This window comes from Somniosus microcephalus, chromosome 24 (genome assembly GCF_052327205.1).
Source record: "Somniosus microcephalus isolate GS21.2 chromosome 24, FLI_Smic_1.0, whole genome shotgun sequence".
Lineage (NCBI taxonomy): Eukaryota > Metazoa > Chordata > Chondrichthyes > Squaliformes > Somniosidae > Somniosus > Somniosus microcephalus.
Genome location: NC_141010.1, coordinates 15,322,457 through 15,344,571, shown reverse-complemented (window position 1 = coordinate 15,344,571; position 22,115 = coordinate 15,322,457). Strand labels below are relative to the sequence as shown.

The following is a 22,115-nucleotide window of genomic DNA, read 5'->3' as shown; positions in this document are numbered from 1 at the left end:
ATAGCATCAAGCTGGGATACAGAGTGGAGTTATAATGGGTGATGTACAGCCAAATATAGAGGAAAAAACAAGTCAGACTGGAAGGCAGAGCAAATATGTAACGGCACAAGGGAGTAGGGCAAGGCTGAATGGCATTTATTTTGATGCAAGGAGTCTTACGAATAAGGTGGATGAACTGAAGTTGTTGATGAACACATGGGAGTATGATATTGTTGCTATCACGGAGACATGGTTGAGGGAGGGGCAAGACTGGCAACTCAATATTCCGGGGTATAGAATCTTCAGGCGAGACCGGGGGGGGGGGGGGGGTAAAAAGAGGGGGTGTCGCAATATTAATTAAGGAGTCAATTACTGCTGTAAGGAGGGATGATATATTAACAGGTTCCTCTAATGAGGCCATATGGGTTGAACTTAAAAACAAAAAGGGGGCTAGCACTTTGCTGGGAGTGTACTATAGGCCCCCAAACAGCCAGGGGGAGATAGAGGAACAGATATGTAGGCAAATCTCAGAGAAGTGTGCAAATAATAGGGTAATAATAGTGGGGGATTTCAACTTCCCCAATATTAACTGGGATAGTCAGAGTGTGAAAGGCTTAGAGGGTGCAGAATTCTTAAAGTACATCCAGGAGAGCTTTTTGAGCCAGCATGTAGAAAGTCCTACAAGAGAGGGGGCAGTACTGGACCTAATTCTAGGGAATGTGGCCGGGCAAGTGGTAGAAGTGTTAGTAGGTGAGCACTTTGGTGACAGTGACCATAATTCGGTGCGATTTAAGGTAGTCATGGAAAAGGACAAGGATGGACCGGAAATAAAGGTTCTAAATTGGGGGAAGGCTGATTTTAATATGATACGGCAGGATCTGGTCAATGTGGACTGGGATCAGCTACTTGAAGGAAAATCCACATCGGAGCAATGGGAGTCTTTCAGAAAGGAAATTGAGAGAGTACAATGGCAACATGTTCCCGTAAATGTCAAGGGTGGGACCAACAAGCCCAGGGAACCTTGGATGTCAAGGGATATACAAGAATGGATTAGGAAAAAAAGGGGGGCTTTTGGCAGATACAAAGGACTAAAGACAGAGGAAGCCCTAGAGGAGTATAAAAAGTGCAGGGGGATACTTAAAAGAGAAATTAGGAGAGCGAGGAGGGGCCATGAAATAACACTGGTGAGCAAAATGAAGGAAAATCCTAACGTGTTTTATATAAGTATATTAAGGGCAAGAGGATAACTAGGGAAAAAGAGTAGGGCCCATTATTGACCAAAGTGGCAATCTGTGTGTGGAGCCAGAAGATGTAGGTGGGGTTTTAAATGAATTTTTTGCATCTGTGTTCACTATGGAGAAGGATGATGTGGACATAGAAATCGGGCAAGGGGACTGTGATATACTTGAACATATTAGCATCGAGAGGGAGGAGGTACTAGCGGTTTTAAGCAGGCTTAAAAGTAGATAAATCCCCAGGCCCGGACGAGATGTATCCCAGGCTACTATGTGAGGCAAAGGAGCAGATTGCAGGGGCTCTGACACAAATTTTCAGAACCTCTCTGGCCACAGGGGATGTGCCAGAGGACTGGAGAACAGCTAACGTAGTACCATTATTCAAGAAGGGTAGTAGGGATAAACAGGCCAGTGAGCCTAACATCAGTGGTAGGGAAATTATTGGAAAAAATTCTGAGGGACAGAATTAGTCTCCACTTGGAGAGGCAAGGATTAATTAGGGATAGCCAGCATGGCTTTGTCAAGGAAAGATCATGTCTGACCAATTTGATTGAATTTTTCGAGGGGGTGACTGGGCGTGTGGATGAGGGTAGTGCAGTGGATGTGGTTTACATGGATTTCAGTAAGGCTTTTGATAAAGTCCCGCATAGGAGACTGGTCAGGAAGGTAAGAGCCCATGGGATCCAGGGTGCCTTGGCACATTGGATCCAAAACTGGCTTAGTGGCAGAAGGCGATGGTGGAAGGTTGTTTTTGTGACTGGAAGCCTGTGTCCAGTGGGGTACCGCAGGGATCAGTGCTGGGTTCCTTGCTGTTTGTGGTCTACATTAATGATTTGGATGTGAATGTAAAAGGTATGATCAGTAAGTTCGCAGATGACACGAAAATTGGTGGGGTGGTAAATAGCGAGGAGGGAAGCCTCAGGCTACAGGACGATATAGATGGGTTGGTCAGATGGGCGGAACAGTGGCAAATGGAATTTAACCCTGAAAAGTGTGAGATGATGCATTTTGGACGGACTAACAAGGCAAGGGAATACACAATGAATGGTAAGACCCTAGGAAAGACAGAGGATCAGAGGGACCTTGGTGTGCATGTACATAGATCCCTGAAGGCAGCAGAACAGGTGGATAAGGTGGTTAAAAAGACATATGGGATACTTGCCTTCATTAGCCGAGGCATAGAGTATAAGAGCAGGGAGGTTATGATGGAGCTGTACAAAACGCTGGTAAGGCCACAGCTGGAGTACTGTGTGCAGTTCTGGTCGCCACACTATAGGAAGGATGTGATTGCTTTGGAGAGGGTGCAGAGGAGATTTACCAGGAGGTTACCTGGGCTGGAGCGCTTCAGCTATGAAGAAAGACTGGACAGGCTGGGGTTGTTTTCCTTGGAGCAGAGAAGGCTGAGGGGAGACCTGATTGAGGTATACAAAATTGAGGGGCATAGATAGGGTAGATAGAAAGGAACTTTTCCCCTTAGTAGAGGGGTCAATAACAAGGGGGCATAGATTCAAGGTAAAGGGCAGGAGGTTTAGAGGGGATTTGAGGAAGAACTTTTTCACCCAGAGGGTGGTTGGAATCTGGAACTCACTGCCTGAAAGGGTGGTAGAGGCAGGAACCCTCACAACATTCAAGAAGCATTTGGATGAGCACTTGAAATGCCATAGCATACAAGGCTACGGACCAAATGCTGGAAAATGGGATTAGATAGGGCTTGATGGCCGGCGCAGACGCGATGGGCCTCTTTCTGTGCTGTATAACTCTATGACTCTGATGAAAAGTTATCCACCTGAAACGTTAATTCTGTTTCTCTCTCCACAGATGCTGCCTGACCTGCTGAGTATTTGCAGGATTTTCAAGCACATCTGGCTGCCACTCCCCCAATACTAACAACTTTAAAAAAAAACAAGTCAGAAGTCTACCAAACCGTCTAGCTCGCCTGCATACCACAAAATGAAAAACAAAGTTCTTGCAAGTTGGTAATTATGTGCCTAGACCACACACACACAAAACAAAATAATACATTTAGACAAACGTGTGTGATTAGACTGTCTGGGCCTTACCAACCAGCATTTTAAAATAAAGCTTGCTCCCAGAGTTCCTTGTGTGAAGTGCTGTTTCTCTTGTTACAGCTGCCGATGACGGAACAGAAAGCGCAGCCGGAACCAGTCACCCATCCTGCAAACGGCGGCGCTGTGGTGGAGACCGTGAATGAGTGGGAAATGGTCCTCGCATAAAAACTGCAACTCCCAGAAGGCAGTGAACGGAAGCGTCGTACGCAGTGACGCCGCGGTGCGCCTTGACGCACAGGACGCGCGTCGCCGTGCTTGGTCGGTGCGCAGAAGTGGCCGGTGAGAGTGTTGATATTTATTGGCGATTGGATTCCTCCTTCAACTACAGCCGCCCGGCGCTGAGATGTCCGATCAGGTGGGTGTTTACTCTTTTTTTTATTTAAAAAAAAAGCAAAAAACATCGGGCCGATGGGTTGGGCTGTGTTGTTGTTTTCGGTCGAGGAGTCTAACGATGGGACCATTGCATCCAAACACGGGGTTCAAATGGAGGCGGAAGGGAAGGAAGCTGAGTGAGGCTTGGGTGCGCGCCTCGTAGATCGGGGACGCGCCCTGCAGCTCTGTTTTGGTCTAAATCGGTTGCATAATGTAGATTTTATGGTGAAAGTGCAACTTTAAGAGGTTTCCTAATTGCTGCTTAAGGACTGATCAGTGAAGTTGGGGAGCTAGAGCTGAATTGCAGCTCCATTTTGCTTGGTATTGTCTCCCTGTCTATGTATATGTGTAAATTATAGTTGGTACTTAATCTTCCTGGATAGAGTTTTTTTTAAGTACAAAGTGGGATATTTATAAATTGCACAGACAATATAGTGTACACTATTTAAGAGAGTATGCAATTACCAAATCCATGGCTATATATCAATAACTACTAATTTTTAATAAAAATGTATTATGTTGTGTTTCTCACAATCAGATCTGTCAACTCATGCTCAAGGACTTTGGGATTTATTAAAACTAGAGTGCAAGATTGACTAGGTTCTCAGTTAGACTAGGGGACAGCGAACTGATACAAGTATGAGGTGCCTATGTTCAGTAATATGTGCACTTACTGTTAAATGAACCGCTGCTTGAATCTGATTTTATTTTTCAATTATTGCCTCCAGTATACTTCTGCATCATCTGTGACTGCAATATATACAGTTAATGTGTTTTTTATACCTGTTTGAGATACTGGACAAAACAATGCTGACTCCTCTTGTCACCAACAGAGTTTATCCTGCTCTCATTTATACTATTTAACCAGTTTACCGTGTACTGTTAATGTACATGGGTTGAAACAGCACAAGATATGAGCGAGCAGAGTTTTAACTCATTGTGCACAATGTTCTGCATAACAAATCAAATACAAAATTAAAAATCCATTCATAATAATGGTGTGAGTTAACAAATTAAGTGTGTACACTTCTACCAGATCCATATTGTACTGGTTGGCTTAATAACAAGCTCATTACTTATATTTTAATTAATCCGTTGAGACGAGGAACTCTCCTAAAGCTTTGTTTCTGAGGTCCCAGGTGTTTCCACATTCCATGCTGTTTGAAATACCCATAACTGTTTTTGTTGAGGAAACCAAGCCATGTTTAGGATCTGAAATTCCTCTTTAATTAAAAACTGAAGAAAGCTTGTTTTTTTCTCTAATTAACAATATTAAAATTGTGGGAATACACAAGTGTGAAATGTCTGATTTCTGAGAATATGATTTTCATTATTGGACAGTTAATTATGGAGAAAACAGACTTTCTCCAAAAGTTCATTGAAAGTAAAATTGTGGATCTACAAACCCTTACAGAAGTACCATCCCCCACTCACTCTCACACACACACACACACTTATATTTTAAAAACATTGTACTGCCCAGTAATTGTTTTGAATTTAAGGCAATTTCTCATCTGCTGTAATACATGCCTTTTTGGTCTCCAGACTTAAAAGGAACAGAGGTTTCATTGGGAACAGTACAGTTTGGCATTTTTCTGGTCCTGGGACTAAATGGAATTGATAAAATTGGGGAAACTTCAGTCTCAGCAAAGTGTGGCCTTTCAGTCAGCATTCAGAGCCAGAAAGGATGCTGATCTGTATTGGTTTCAAAAAGCCTTTCCATAGCTCCATAGTCAATCTGGAAATCCAAAAGGCCAGCCTCGACATAGAATGTATGTGTATCATAAATTCCAATCTTAATTTTTATTTGGTATTTTGATTTCATATTTCTCGTTAAATAGCAAAATAATGGCAATTTGGGAAGCTGAGAAGTAAAATTGGTTGACGCATAGGCTGAGGAGCTGGGAGAGGCAAAATGAAGGTGCTATAAAAAAGAAAAAAGAACGACGTACATTTATATAGCGCTTTTCATGACCACCAGATGTCCCAAAGCGCTTTACAGTCAATGAAGTACTTTTTGTTTTGCGGTGTAATCACTGTTGTAATGTAGGAAACGCAGCAGCCGATTTGCACGCAGCAAGAATCCCCAAACAGCAATGTGATAATGACCAGATAATCTGTTAAAGTGATGTTGATTGAGGGATATATATTGGCCAGGACACCAGGGATAACTCCCCTGCTCTTCTTCGAAATACTGCCATGGGATCTTTTACGTCCACCTGAGAGGGCAGATGGAGCCTTGGTTTAAAGTCTCATACAGAAGACGGCACCTCCAAAAGGTCAGAACTCCCTCAGTACTGCCCTGGAGTGTCAGCCTAGATTTTTGTGCTCAAGTCTCTGGCATGGGACTTGAACCCACAACCTTCTAAGAACATAAGAAATAGGAGCAGGAGTAGGCCATTCGGCCCTTCGAGCCTGCTCCGCCATTCAGTGAGATCATGGCTGATCTTCTGCCTCAACTCCATTCACCGGCCCTATCGCCATATCCCTTGATGCCCTTACTAGTCAGAAATCTATCAACTTCTGTTTTGAATATACCCAATGACTGAGCCTCCACAGCCCTCTGGGGTAGAGAATTCCAAAGATTCACCACCCTCTGTGTGAAGAAATTTCTTCTCATCTCAGTCCTGAATGGCCTACCCTTTATCCTGAGGCTGTGGCCCCTGGTTCAGACTCCACAGCCAAGGGAACCATTCTCCCAGCATCCACCCTATCAAGCCCTGTAATAATTTTGTATGCTTCAATAAGATCCCCTCTCATTCTTCTGAATTTAAGAGAATATAGGCTTAGCTTACTCAATCTCTTCTCATACGACAATCCCGCCATCCCAGGAATCAATCTCGTGAACCTTCGTTGCACTCCCTCTATGGCAAGTATATCCTTCCTTAGGTAAGGAGACCAAAATTGTACACAGTACTCCAGGTGTGGTCTCACCAAGGCCCTATATAATTGGAGTAAGGCTTCTTTACTCCTATACTCAAACCCTCTTGTAATGAAGGCCAGCATACCATTTGCCTTCCTAATGGCTTGCTGCACCTGCACATTCACTTTCAGTGACTCATGTACAAGGACCCAGGTCCCTTTGAGCATCGGCATTCCCCAATCTTTCACCATTTAGGAAATACTCTGCCTTTCTGTTTTTTCTACCAAAGTGGATAACTTCACATTTATCCACATTATAATCCATCTGCTATGTTCTCGCCCACTCACTGAGCCTGTCGAGATCCCCTTGAAGCCTCTTCGCAACTGACACTGACACCTAGCTTTGTGTCATCAGCAAATTTGGAAATGTTACATTTAGTCCCCTCATCCAAATCATTGATATAGATTGTGAATAGCTGGGGCCCAAGCACCGATCCTTGCAGTACCTCACTAGTCACAGCCTGCCATCCTGAAAAAGACCCGTTTATCCCTACTCTTTGTTTTCTGTTTGTTAACCAAGTCTCAATCCATGCTAGTATATTACCCCCAATTCCACGTGCCCTAATTTTGTTCACCAACCTCTTGTGTGGGACCTTTATCGAAGGCCTTCTGAAAATCCAAATACACCACATCTACCGGTTCCCCTTTGTCTACTCTAATTACATCCTCAAAGAACTCCAATAGATTTGTCAAACAGGATAATCTTTCCTTTCCCTTTCATAAATCCATGTTTACTCTGCCCAATCTTACTGGTAGTTTCTAAGTGCCCAGTTATTGCATCCTTTATAATAGATTCCAGCATTTTCCCAACTACTAATGTGAGGCTAACAGGCCTGTAGTTCCACGTTTTCTCTCTCCCTCCTTTCTTAAATAGCGGGGTTACATTTGCTATCCTCCAATCTGCAGGAACTGTTCCAGAATCTGTAGAATTTTGGAAGATGACAACCAATGCGTCCACTATCCCAATGGCCACCTCTTTCAAAACCCTAGGATGTAGGTCATCCAGTCCTTGAGATTTATCGACATTTAGTCCCATTAATTTTGCTAGCACTGTTTTTTAATTTCTTTAAGTTCCTCATTCTCACCACACCCTTGGTTTTCTCGTATTTCTGGGAGGTTTTTTTGTGTCTTCCTCTGTGAAGACAGAACCAAAGTATTTGTTTCTTAACCTGTCTCATTACCATTTCCTTTTGCCTTGAATATCTCAATGTCTCTTAACTTCTCCTGCCTTCTATCCTATCACAGACCTTCCCTTTTGTTCTTTCATTCGCTCCCCCATTTCCCAGACCCTATACTTGCTTAAAAATCTGTTCCATTTCCTGCTTTTTTCCAGTTCTGGCGAAAGGTCATCGACCTGAAACGTTAACTCTGTTTCTCTCTTCACAGATGCTGCCTGACCTGCTGAGTATCTCCAGCATTTTCTGTTTTTATTTCAGATTTCCAGCATCTGCAGTATTTTCTTTTTGTATTTATTTAATTGCCATTTCTTCATTCCCCATTATAAATTCTCCCGTCTCTGACTGTAGAGGACCTTCATTTACCTTCGCCAGTCTTTTCCTTTTCACATACCTATAGAAGCTTTTACAATCCGTTTTTATATTTTTCGCTAGTTTGTGCTCATATTCCATTTTCCCTTTCTTTATCAGTTTCTTGGTTCCTCCTTTGCTGATTTCTAAAAAGATCCCAATCCTCAGGCTGACCGCTTTTTCTGGCAACTTTATAAGCTTCCTCCTTTGACTTAATACCAGCTTTAATTTCTTTTAATTTCTCTGATGACTCAGAGGTGAAGGTGGTACCCACTGAGCCATGGCTGACACCATTGACCAGAAGGTGTAATTAAAGCATGACAATTTTACATGGGCTGTTTTCATAACAAATGTGGACGTAGGAATTTATAATGGTAAAAGTTGACAGGCAGTGTGCACAGATGTAAGATTTTAAACACATTATAGATGTAATGCCTAGGTCTGGAATGTGATTTCTCGATGTAAAGAGGCCCAGGTGACACGATAGCTGCAGACTAGTCATTTGGTGACCCTGTAATTCCACTGTATCCTATGACACAACACGAGCAACACCACAGGAGATCTACGAGAGTGTATACACACATATATTATATATAATTTGTTCCATCACGTTTTCAGCACATATACCTCAACAATTGTTACTGGTAGCGATTAGGAGCAGGAACCTTGGTGGTGATTTCTTTCCTTCTACTTAGTCCAGGAAAAATTTTTTTTAATGTGGGGTGGCGGGGGGAGAGAGATAGAATATATTGCCTTTGATATTAGCTGTAGGATCAGAGGGCCCTTGGTCACATGAACTTAGAGATCGCATTGGTGAATTAATACAGTAATAATTGAGGCACATTTATTTTTGGATTGAGATATTAAGCAAATTTGACGAGTTTGCGTTTGCCGTGATGGGAGCATGAGTCGGAGTTAGAGCTACAATACTGCAGGTCTTATTGTCTGACCTGTTCCGCTGTCCAGTACGGCACTGCACTAGGAGCACAGCCTTGCTGAATTTGTTCTATTATCTGGTAAGGATCAGGGCTACAATGTATAGGAATTGTTACATAAAATTATTAGGCAAATTCTTAGTGTAATGTTTGTTGTGTTGTTACTTTAACTTGTACCTTTTATTGGAAAACTTCAGTAAAAAAACAGATTAACCAAAATCAAAAGGCTGGAAGCTCGTCGACTTTTTTTTTGGAATTTAGTCTTGGTGCAGTTGTATAGGTCCTTTGTTTTACGAGATAGGAGCAGGAATAGGCCATCCAGCTGCTCGAGCCTACTCCATCATTCAATTAGATCATGGCTGATTTATACCTCAACTCCATTTACCTGTCATTTAAAGAAAAATTCGTTAATGGGATGTGGGCGTCGCTGGAAAGGTCAGCATTTATTGCCCATCCCTAATTGCCCTTGACAATGTGGTGGTGAGCCACCTTCTTGAACCGCTGCAGTCCCTGGTGAAGGTACTCCCACAGTGCTGTTAGGTAGGGAGTTCCAGGATTTTGACCCAGCGACGATGAAGGATCGGTGATATACTTCTAAGTCAGGATGGTGTGTGACTTGGAGGGGAACTTGGAGGTGGTGGTGTTCCCATGTGCCTGCTGCCCTTGTCCTTCTAGGTGGTAGAGGTCGCGGGTTTGGGAGGTGCTGCCGAAGAAGCCTTGGCGAGTTGCTGCAGTGCATCTTGTAGATGGTACACACTGCAGCCACGATACGCCGGTGGTGGAGGGAGTGAATGTTTAAGGTGGTGGATGGGGTGCCAATCAAGCGGGCTGCTTTGTCCTGGATGGTGTCGAGCTCCTTGAGTGTTGTTGGAGTTGCACTCATCCAGGCAAGTGGGGAGTATTCCATCACACTCCTGACTTGTGCCTTGTAGATGGTGGAAAGGCTTTGGGGAGTCAGGAGGTGAGGCACTTGCCGCAGAATACCTAGCCTCTGACCTGCTCTTGTTGCCACAATATTTATGTGGCTGGTCCAGTTAAGTTTCTGGTCAATGGTGACCCCCCAGGATGTTGATGGTGGGGGATTCGGCGATAGTAATGCCATTGAATATCATGGGGCAGTGGTTAGACTCTCGCTTGTTGGAGATAGTCATTGCCTGGTACTTCTGTGGCACGAATGTTACCTGCCACTTATCAGCCCAAGCCTGAACGTCATCCAGGTCTTGTTGCATGCGGGCATGGACTGCTTCATTATCTGAGGAGTTGTGAATGGCACTGAACACTATGCAGTCATCAGCGAACATCCCCATTTCTGACCTTTATGTTGGAGGGAAGGTCATTGATGAAGCAGCTGAAGATGGTTGGGCCTAGGACACTGCCCTGAGGAACTCCTGCAGCGATGTCCTGGGGCTGTGATGATTGACCTTCAATCACCACAACCATCTTCCTTTGTGCTAGGTGTGACTCCAGCCAGTGGAGAGTTCTGTATCCCGTGATACCCTTACCTAACAAAAATCCACTGATCTCAGTCTTGAAAGCTCCAGTTGTCCCAGCGTCCACAGCCTTTTGGAGGAGAGAATTCCAGGTTTCTACTACACTTTGTGGAAAAAGTGCTTTTGATTTCCTCCTTAAATGACCTGGCTCTAATTTTAAGATTATGTCCCATTGTTCTTGATCCCTCCACCAGAGGAAATATGTGTCTACCCTATCGAATTTGTTTAACATTTTAAGCACCTCAGTCAGATCACCCTTCATTCTACTATAGTCAAGGAAATCCAAGCCAAGTTTATGCAACTTGTCCTCATAATTTAACCTTTTATATATTCAAGAAGGAGTTGGATATATTTCTTAAGGCTAAGGGGGTCAAGGGATATGGGGAGAAAGCAGTGACAGGGTACTGAGTTTGGATGATCAGCCATGATCGCATTGAATGGCGGAGCAGGCTCGAGGGGCCGAATGGCCTACTCCTGCTCCTATCTTCTATGTTTCTATGTTAAGCCCTGATTATCATTCTGGTGAATCTGCATTGTACACCCTCCAATGCAAATATATTCTTCCTGAGGTGCGGTGCCCAAAACTGAATGCAATACTCCAGATGGGATCCGACCACGGCTCTGTAAAACTGAAGCATAACTTCCTCCCGTTTGTAATCCAGCACCCTTGCGATAAAGGCCAACATTCCATTAGCCTTTTTGATTGCTTTCAGTACCTATCTGCTAGCTTTAAATGGTTTGTGTACTTGGGGCTAGATTTTCGGGGAGCCGTCAGGCGGGGTTTCAGGCGTGTGGGGGGGGGGAAATCCCGACTTTGGGGGTCCCGACAGCATCCCGCCCAAAACCCCGCCCCACGTAAGTTTCAGGGGCAGCGGGTACCCGCCCCGCACTGGGACCCGCCGAAACCAGGCGGGAAGGGATTAGTGCCAATTAACTGCCTGTTAACAGGTAGTTAACAGGCAGTTTTTAGCCTAATCCCCATTTTGAGGGGTTTCGTGTGGGTTTCCCGATGGCTCCAAACCACGCCAGGTTAGCAAGGCGGAAAACGAAACCCCTCAAAATGGGGATTAGGCTAAAAACTGCCTGTTAACTACCTGTTAACAGGCAGTTAATTGGCACTAATCCCTTCCCGCCTGGTTTCGGCGGGTCCCAGTGCGGGGCGGGTACCCGCTGCCCCTGAAACTTACGTGGGGCGGGGTTTTGGGCGGGGTGGTGTCGGGACCCTCAAAGTTGGGATTTCCCCCCCCCCCCCCCCCACACGCCTGAAACCCCGCCTGACGGCTCCCTGAAAATTTAGCCCCAAGTACACTAACCATTTAAAGCTAGCAGATAGGTACTGAAAGGTTGAATGAGTTGGAGGGGGTCGCGATGCCGGCGCTCAGGTGAGTGATGGGTGCATGAGTGTAAAGGTAAGTGTGTTTGGTGTGTCTAAAGTGTGTAAAGAACTTTTACTTACCTGTACTTACCTTAACAGCCTTTCTTCCTTTAGTCGTCGGGCGCGCATCACTCAGCCGGAACTGAAAGCTGAACGGCTGCGATCTGTCAAAAGTGACAGCCTTCAGCTTTGAGTGCCGGTGAGAGTTCTAAATGAGTCTGCGCAGAAGGACTCATCTTAGAACTCAGACTGTCGGTGTTTCACAGCTTCAAACAGCTGTGAGACGCTGATATTTCATCTGTCAAGAACTCTTGACAGATGAGATTTCAGTCTGTGACGTCACCTGTTGCCGGTGGCCCTTAATTGGCCTGCTGAGCCCGCTGGGCGGGCTCAACAAGGTCAATCAAGGGAAAATCACGCGGATTGGCCGGATGTCGAAGTAGGCGGGTCAAAAACCCGAAAGGGGAACTCCTGCCTTCTTCCCGACAGGTTCAACAAAATCGACCCCTGGGACTCCCAAATCTCTCTGCTCCTCCAAATTTCCAGTTTCTCACCATTTATAAAATACCCCAATTTATCTTTCTTGGGTCCAAAATGGATGACCTCACACTTGCCATATTAAACTCTAACTGCCATAGTTTTGCCCACTCACTTAATCTGACTATGTCCCTTTGCAACTGCCTGCTCCCACCTGCACTATTTACTGTCCCTCCTAATGTAGTGTCATCTGCGAACTTGAATACACAATTTTCTATTCCTTCATCCAAGTCATTAATAAATATGGTGAAAAGTTGAGGCCCCGGGACAGATCCCTGGGTAATATCCTTTGTCACATCCTGCCAATCTGAGTACCTACCCTTTATCCCATTCTCTATCTCCTACCTCCCAATCAATTTATACCCCAAGTCAAAAGGCTACATCCAATTCTGTGCGCGCTCATTTTTTCCCAATAGTCTTTTGCGTGGAACTTTATTGAATGTCAGTGCTCTTCCTTCCTGCTTGTCAGACTCCATTGGGAAGCTACTGAACTGTTGTCACCTCACAAACAGTACATCATTGACCAACTAGATCGCTGTGTGCACAGCCACCTGGCTGATGTTGTTGTCACCAGAAGTAATTTGGAAGGATCTAGAAGCATAAATTTATAGCCACAGTGACCTTCACTGCCAGAGGCAGTGCAGCGTATGCTCTGGTGTTGGGCTCCAATTCTCGCTCCAACAGGTAGCACAGGTAGGTGAATGTCACCCATTTGAAACTTGGCCACCTTGCATACTTCTGTGATGTTCAGGTATGATGCTGTGTTTCTGAATACCTGCATACTGTAATGCCCCCTGCACCCTTGCCTCCTTCCCCTCTTCTTGCAGCCTGTGTAGGTCTTTGCTGCCTTTCTTGGTGCTGCTCCTCCTCCTCCTGATTTGGCAGCTTCAGTGGTAAGCCCAGCAGCATTCCCAAGTTCAGTAATTCAGAACAAGCAAATCCCGTGAAACAGTTTGTGTCCTCCACAAACTCACTCCGCAAAAATATCTCACAGACAAACATTTGCCAAAACAGCCAAAAACTTGGTCCAAAAACAGAGCCTTAATAGAGGTGAGAATTCTTTTAAATTCCGCTTGTGAAAACTGTTTCCCAACCGTTCCCACCCCACTCCATGATTTGCCGGGTGGGTTAAGGAAGTGATGTTTCAGGCGTGCATGAGCACCAATTTGACAAGAGGGTCCTGATTCAAGTGCAGGACCTTTATTATTAACATATTTAAATGATGCCTCCATTTGTTGTAGGCTGCCTTCAGGTGCCCGAACCAATAGGGCGCTAGTCGCACTTCCAGTGTCGCTCCAGCACAAAACGTCATGCCGCAGAGTTCAATGTTGTGGCACCCATTTTGGCCCTGGAAAATGTTCAAGAGTGTAGAGTTCATTTGAATAATATAGATTAAAAAATAAAACTAACAGTGCAAAAGCAAATTTAATATCAACTATTAACCTATTATCCACAGCAGACAATCCTTCCCCAATAACAGCACAGCACGGTTGTTTATGACAGATCTCTCTAGACTGGACCTAAAGGGTCGCTAACCACAGGGCACACATTTAAAGTGATTGGCAAAAGAACCAGAGGTGACATGAGGAAAAACTTTTTCACGCAACGAGTGGTTAGGATTTGGAATGCACTGCCTGACAGGCTGGGGGATACAGATTCAATAGTAGCCTTCAAAAGGGAATTGGATAAATACTTGAGAAAAAAATGAAGGGATACGGGGAACGAGCGGGGGAGTGGAACTAACTGGATTACTCTTTGAAAGAGCCAGCACAGACTTGATGGGCTGAATGGCCTCCTTCTGTGCTGTACTATTCTATGATTCTGTGACCACAAGTATTATTTTCTACTTGTATTGCATGTTTGGTGTTAATGCAGCATTATGGTTTGCTCTACAATAATGCCAGATTTGTAGTACTGTATAACCCATTCATGGTTTGGAAATAGTACTAGGACTGTATGGAAAATTGATATCAACCACATTGCTGTGGGTCTGGAGTCATATATAGGCCAGGCTGGGTAAGGACGGCAGGTTTCCTTCCTTAAAGGACATTAGTGAACCAGATGTGTTTTTACAACAATCCAATAATTTCATGGTTTTATTCCAGATTTAAATTTTTTTTAATTGTATTTAAATTCCCTAGCTGCCGTTGTAAGATTTGAACTCATGTCTCTAGATCATAAGTCCAGGCCTCTGAATTACTAGGCCAGTAACGTAACCACTATACTACCATACATTCATAATGTAAAAGTGGCACGAAATTTGTAGTATTTCTGTTAATCATCTATCGATAAATATTATCCCATATCATCTAAGCTATCAGTATACACTTACAGAATATGAGGAAACCACTTCATTGTGGATGAATGCATAATAATTAGCATTGGCTAATATGCGTGTTAAATGGAAAGATGGTGTAGAGTGCGGAACAGAGAAGAGATGTATTGGTGCTAACTATATGTGCGTTCTGTTAAACTGGCTGAAACAAATTTCTGTTTTGAGGCTTTGGGGCCTCTCTGTGTCCCTCTGTGAATCTGCTGCCGGGCAACATTTTAAATCGAGTCCCAGGCTTTTGGGCCCTGTCTGTGTCCCTATTTCAATCTGCTGCCGGGCAACATTTCTACCTTTTTAATACCTTGAAAGATGAAAGTGAAAGTACTTATAAAACGTTTTTGGTAAATCTTATGTTATTTTTAAAAGAGATACTAACTTTTTCAAAGCTGGATGAGCAGATTTTGAGCTGGAAGTAAATGGGGTTTTTAGCTTGAGGCAATGGCTGCCACATCCCTGAGATGAAAACGATTAGTCCCGCCCACAGACGCAGCGATTGGCCAACCATCAGGTGACCGAACTGTAGGATTGGTCAATCGTGACGGCACAGGATTGGACGAACCTTGACGTCAGTCAATCAATGCTAAGTAGCAGATAATGAGTTTAATTTTGAAGGTTTCTTGTATAAGGCGCGAACAATTTTCGTCCGACCGAAAAGTAAATACGCTTACGACCGTCCCGGAAGCGTAAGCTTTCTTTGGAGGTAACGCGCGGGCAGGTACGCCCTATAACCTTCAAGCGCATAGCTGGACAGACGCACACCGGAGGACAGACAGACAGACAGATCGATCCTTTTATTTTATATATATAGAATAGATAGATATATATAGATAGATATAAATAGATAGATATAAAAAAGGATAGTGGTGTCTGTCCGTCTGTCTGTCCGTATGTATGTATGTCTGTCCGTCTGTCTGTCCGCTATACACTCAAAAGTTATAGAGCGTACCTACACATATGTTATATCAAAAGAAAGCTGATGATCAGGGGAGAGTCATAGGCGTATTTACTTTTTGGTCAGACAAAAATTGTTTGGACAGTATACAAAAAACGTTCAAAAATCCGCTCATTAGTGGTTGACCAATCCTACCGCTCATTAGCGTTGAGTGACGTGATGGTTGACCAATCCTACAGTTCAGTGACTTGATGGTTGACCAATCGGTGCGTCACGGGGGGCGTTTCATTCCGTGTGTGGGCGGGCCTAATCCTGCAGCCTCCCGAAACGTCACCGCCATTTTTAAAATACCGACCGCACCAGCACAACAAACCCCCACATTGCAGCTCCGGCACAGTATCCCGCTCCCGGCCCGCGGGAGGTGAGTTGGGCTCACTTGGGCCGGGCCTGACAACCGCTCGGCCCAAGACACAGAGTGGGGGAGCGGCAGCAGCCGGCCGTCAACCGCGCGGCCCTGTAAACTGCCGTTCTACAAAAAAGCCGAGGCAACGCCGGGCGCCCCGAGCTAGTTTGGTATAAATCAGTGTTGATTAATTTTAAAATGTCACTCAGATAATGGGGGTGATTTTCATTCAGAAGTCGGGAAGGAGGTGGGACTACAACTTTCGGGGTTGTAGTCCCGCCTCCTTCGAGATGCGGCCAATCCACGCGATTTTCCCTTGATTGACCTTGTTGAGCCCGCCAATTAAGGGCCACCCGGCAACAGGTGACGTCACAGACTGAAATTTCATCTGTCAAGACGTTTTGACAGATGAAATATCAGCTTTTCACAGCTGTTTGAAGCTGTCAAACACTGACCGTCTTACTTCTAACCTGAGTCCTTCTACACAGACTCCGTTAGAAATCTCACCGGCACAGAAAGCTGCAGGCTGTCACTTTTGACAGTTCGCAGCCATTTTGCCTTCTGTGCCGGTTAGATGATGGACTCCCGAAACCTAGAGGAAGGAAGGCTGTAAAGGTAAGAAAAGGTCATTTAAACTTCTTTACACACTTTAGACACACCAAACACACTTACCTTTGCACTCATGCACCCATCACTCACCTGAACACCGACATCGCGACCCCTCCAAGTCCTTCAGCCCGACTCCTCTAACTTGGCATGGTTTGGAGCCGTCGGGAATCCCACTTCAAGCTTTAAAATAGGGATTAGGCTAAAAACTGCCTGTTAACTACCTGTTAACAGGCAGTTAATTGGCACTAATCCCTTCCCGCCTCGGGTAGGCGGGTCCCAGTGCTGGGTGGGTACCCGCCTCCTTTGAAACTTACATGGAGGCAGGTTGGGGGCGGGACGGTGTCGGGATCCCCGAATTTGGGACTTTAACCCCCCACACGCCTCCAATCCCGACTCCACGGGTCAATGAAAATCGACCCCAATGTATTTTTCAAGGAATGATGGTGTGCTTGTATTCCAGGAATTAAAGTAAATTCAACATTGACAGAGGAACAAATACTAAGTGCAAAAATGGACCCTAGTACACCTAGATAAATTCATACATTTGTGCCATAATGGCCTTTAGATTGTAGATATCTGTCTCTTCACTTTTAAGTTGAGTTTATATTTATCTCCTGGTATGTTCTGTGACTCTCAAATTCACAGCAACAGCTCTGAAGCAGAACAGTAAAAGGTGCTGAAGCTGAATGAAAAATTGCATTTGTCATAGCTTTTCACCATACTGGTGCCTAACTTGAATCAACAAATACCAGGGTGCAATAAAAACAGCAGGGCAAGTTCTGATGAAGGGTCGTACCCGAAACATTAACCTTTCTCTTTGAAATAAATAAGAAAGCCACATTTGCTGCAAACACATAATAGGGTGAGGCTTTATGAAGAGACAGTTATTCGATCACTACTGGTTTTGAAAGTATGCAGTACAGGCAGCCAATCAACTTGCTAGCCTTTTAGAAACACAGGGCTAAAAATTCAGTGGCCTGTGCCACCAGTTTGCGCCCAAAGAGGGCTTTTGTGCCACTGTGCAAACCTACCGCCATATTTAGCGGGGCGCTAATGGCAGCGTTGGCCAGTAGCGCTGCGCCGCCACCGATGACGTCATCGGTGTGCGCAGCGCTCCGCTATCGCCCCGCTGGCCATATTTGGTTGCTGCCGCCTTCCCCGCGCCGGCCGCAAACAGCGACCGGTACACGGGGCCTACCTGTGCCGGTAGTGGGGCGAGTTAAGGTGGAGGTGTGGCCGGCCGCTTTTTCGGCGGCCGCCTGCCCGCACCTCCTTCCCCGGCCTCCTACACCCCCCCCCCCCCCCGCGGCATTGCCGGCTGTTTCCAGAGAGCCCGGCACTTCTCCTTGGTGCCGGGCTCATTTGCCGGCACTCGCGAGCGGGGATCGCGCTGTTGCAGGCACCTCCCCCTTAAGAATGAGAGGAAGGCCTGCAGTACCGCAGGCTGCCGTGCCGCAGCGGGTGGCGCTGCGGCACTTTACACGCCGATATTCAGTTTCAGTGCCCCAAGCAGGGCGCTGAAACCCTTGTTTAGCGGCCGGCTTCCACTTGGGGCGCTGAAACTGAATTTCCCGCTGGCGCAAGTGGCTCCGCGCGCAGCGGTAATTCCGGCGCCCAGGCGAGCTGGGCGCCCCTAACTGAATTTCTAGGCCACAGTCCTTTGTGTTTTCCACAATGTTCCTGTTGGTGCCACGGGGAAGTTGTCTGGGTATTAATGTGTTTCTCAGTCAGAATCATCCTTTATCCTTACTGGATTACACGTTACATTTTTATTTTTCAGTTATCATTAATTTCATAGCTTGTTAATTGTAAGAATATGTTCCACAAGCAGCCTCTTCTGGACAATGCAGTTTTGGAAAATGTTGTAGAAAGCAGTGCATGATCACGTAAAACTAGATTTCTAGTTAAAAACAATAGAGTTAAAACATCATTTAAACACGTGCTGGGCCCAGCAGTGGCTCTTATATCTCAATGTTTTCTCTTTTATTTTCTTTCTTAATCTGCCTGATTGTCACTTGGGTTTGTATCTTCTCCACAATTGCTATTTCTCTGCTGAGTTCTGTTTCTCCTTCCTAATCTTTCATTTGTCTCATTCTTCATTCAGCATTTGTGCGTACCACCACAAGCGTGCACATACCTTCTCTTTCTTTCCTGGGTGCTCTCTTATCACTTCTTTCTTTTCTTTCTTCTCTTTTCTCTTTTCTCTCTTGACATGTCACCAGCTTACTGTGTGTTTGTGTGTGTCTATCTCTCGCTCCCTCTGCCTCTTTCTCTTTTTCTTCCCCTCTCCTGTAGAGAGCTCCACAATATAAAAAAAAAGTGGCTTTCACAAAGACACAGTGAGCATGTAATTGTTGAAAGAACTATGATGGACATCGCCAACATATTAAACTGTGACCCATTCCACGTCTGCAAAGAATGGATAATTAAAACACAACTTTTAATTGTGAGCATCAGATTGTGCATTACACTTAACTAAATAGATGTAGAAATGCGATACAAACGGAATATTATGTCAGATAAATTATTTGTGAATTAACCAGCACAACTTGTTGTTTGCAGCACTTGTGAATTGTGGGCTTTTGCACCACTCAGTGGTTCAGTTGCTGTAAAATGCTGGGCCTGAAGTGTTTTCCATCTAATAGTTCATCATTTGTCAAACATCACCCAGCAAACTTACTGCATTCTTTTGTCACATTATTAGAAAATTGGAATTTCATTATTTATGGAGGCTTGGAAGACTTGACATTTAATGACCAGTGAGATCATTTTGCATGATACAGTGAAGCATTTAGTTTTACAGATGATTGCTAAGTAAATGATTCATGCAAGGTTGGTGAGGAATCACTCACTCATGGTGTGTTTAACGGGAATATCCATTTCACTTTATGCGGTCGGAAAAGATTTGTTTTGTGTCTTTCAGGGGTGTCACCAGCAAAACTAGAATTGTACAGACTCCTTCCAAATGCTGCTTTGTGCACACATTTCTAGAGTGATCCAAGAATATGCTCCCTGGAGAATTTTGAATTTTGCATTGTAGTGCTGCATTTTAATTTTGCTGCATTTTGTTAATTCATCATTGCTAGATTTTTTTTTTTTTAATTATAGGTAAAATAAATGACATTCGGGTTAATCTAACTAAACCATGACTGCTTCTAAAAATACCTGAGCAGTCACTTTAAGAGGCATTCCTCCCCTCCCTCCCTCTTGCAGACAAGATGCTCTCCCTCCTTCATGTGTTACTCACTGCTGGCCCTGGCTCCACCTCTGACTTGGCGCTGTTGCTTTGCTCTGGCAGTGGACTTTATGCTGTGCTTTGCAGGTGGGGAAAAACCATCGCAAGGTCAGGAATTCCTGCCCTCGTTGCATGGGAGCCTGACGCCTCTCAGAGTGAAGCAGCAGTGTCAGGTTGGAGGTGAGTTGGCAAGATCCTCTGGGGTGGCAAACCAGCTTCTTCAGCGCGAGCCTGGATTGCTGATTTCCCATTCAAGTTGAAAAATATACACTTTTGGCATACCTGCCTACGTTAGTGGCGCCTTGGGCTGAAGCTGCTGCTACTGCAGGACTTGTTTGTACGTTAAGTTAGTGCAAACAACATTAAGTCACATTTTACGTATGCCACTAAACAGCATTTTTGATTACAGCAAGCACTTGCTGAAGAGAGTGCCTGCTGTTTCTATACATTCAGCTGTATCTCTCCCACTGCATAACATCTTGCCATATTGTGACATGTATTTCCTACCTATTGTAAAACACTATTGGCTGCAAAATAAAGTATGAAATCATTCTCTGTTTCTGCTGCATTCGGTAGAAGAAAAGCTTAGCATTGCTCTTGTCAAGAAAGCAGGATTAAATATGATTTACATTACAATACAATGCCAAGATTGCAGGGTGTATCCACCTGATCATTGATCTTCTGTCTGAAGTGATTTAACCAAATTTATTTTTCTGACCTAATTTCTCCTTTTTGTATTGTGAACAGGAGGCAAAGCCTTCCAGCCAATCAGGAGAGAAGAAGGATGGGGAATACATTAAGTTAAAAGTTATAGGCCAGGTAAGTGTCTTATCACTGATCCAATACCTTTGTCTAATTCAGTTTTGCTTAAGGCTATTGAATTTACTGTACTGCAGCTAAACAAAGTATAAGGATTACAAAATAAATATATTTATATTTTTAAAGGACAACAGTGAGATCCATTTCAAAGTGAAAATGACCACACAGCTAAGAAAGCTGAAGGAGTCCTACTGTCAGCGACAGGTAAGAGCACAGAGAGAAGTCCTGTCACTGTCCTCCTTACAGGGAGAAAAAACAATTTCAAGCAGCGTTACAATTGTCATGAGATATTCAACAATGTTTTCAGCAGTTTATTTTATTGTTCAGTACCATTATAAGGAAACCATGCTTAGGCCAGTATACTTTAATGTCATGCCAATGCTCTTGCTCTGATATTCTTAATTTATCACCGCAAATAGTATTGCCACCAGTGATAGACCTCTAACTAAAAGTGCACTTTACCTTATCGTGCCATATAGCTCAAAATGCTCTCTGCAGGTATAACTAGTTGAGAAGGACAGTGTCTATAATTGTAATGCTAGGTGCTTTTCACAATTGAATTGGATGTAGTGCAGAGATTTCAAACACCTACTTTACTAAAATTGCTGCACAGTATATTGAAATCTAATTTACTCTATATGTAAACACTGGGGAATGTAGCACTTTGATCCAAACAGTTTCTGAAGTTAGATTAGAAGTACAACCTTAAAGAGACCTGCTATTTAAAGCCACGCGCACAGTACACAGTGGGTGGATGCAGACAATTAATTCACATCTGGTATTGTATGGCTTGTGTATGTCTCAGCAAAATCTGGTTCTGCTCTCGCCTGATGTCCATACAAGTGTGCCTTCCAGTACGGCTCACCTCGATAGCTATCAGGAGTATGAACCCTGGCTGATTTCCCCCTCCCCTAGCCCAGAGGCACTGAGGCCAATTGTGATACCCTTAAGTGTCAGCCGTGGCTCAGTGGGTAGCACCCTCGCCTCTGAGTCAGAAGGTTGTGGGTTCAAGTCCCACTCCAGAGACTTGAGCACAAAAATCTAGGCTGACACTCCCAGGGCAGTGCTGCGGGAGTGCTGCACTGTTGGACATGCTGTCTTGCAGATGAGACATTAAACCGAGGCCCTGTCTGCCCACTGAGGTGGACATAAAAGATCTTATGGCACTAGTTCAAAGAGCGAGGGAGTTATCCCCGATGTCCTAGCCAGTATTTATCCCTCAATCAACATTGCTAAAAACAATGTGGTCATTATCACATTGCTGTTTGTGGGAGCTTGCTGTGCGCAATTTTGGTTGCCGCGTTTCCTACATTACAACAGTGGCTACACTTCAAAAAAAAGTAAAGCGCTTTGGGATGTCTGGTGGTCGTGAAAGGCGCTATATA

At 44.5% G+C, this 22,115-nt stretch overlaps 1 protein-coding gene across 1 annotated transcript in view; it reads left to right on the top strand.

Annotated features, from left to right (window-relative positions):
- The first annotated feature begins 3,525 nt into the window (after positions 1 to 3,525).
- Positions 3,526 to 22,115, top strand: part of sumo1 (small ubiquitin like modifier 1) — a 55,639-nt gene continuing 37,049 nt past the window's right edge. The window contains exons 1-3 of the mRNA XM_085966251.1: positions 3,526 to 3,638; positions 20,659 to 20,730; positions 20,857 to 20,934. Of these exons, the coding sequence (XP_085822377.1) occupies positions 3,627 to 3,638; positions 20,659 to 20,730; positions 20,857 to 20,934 (162 nt within the window). The 5' untranslated portion in view covers positions 3,526 to 3,626. The remainder of the gene's footprint in view (positions 3,639 to 20,658; positions 20,731 to 20,856; positions 20,935 to 22,115) is intronic.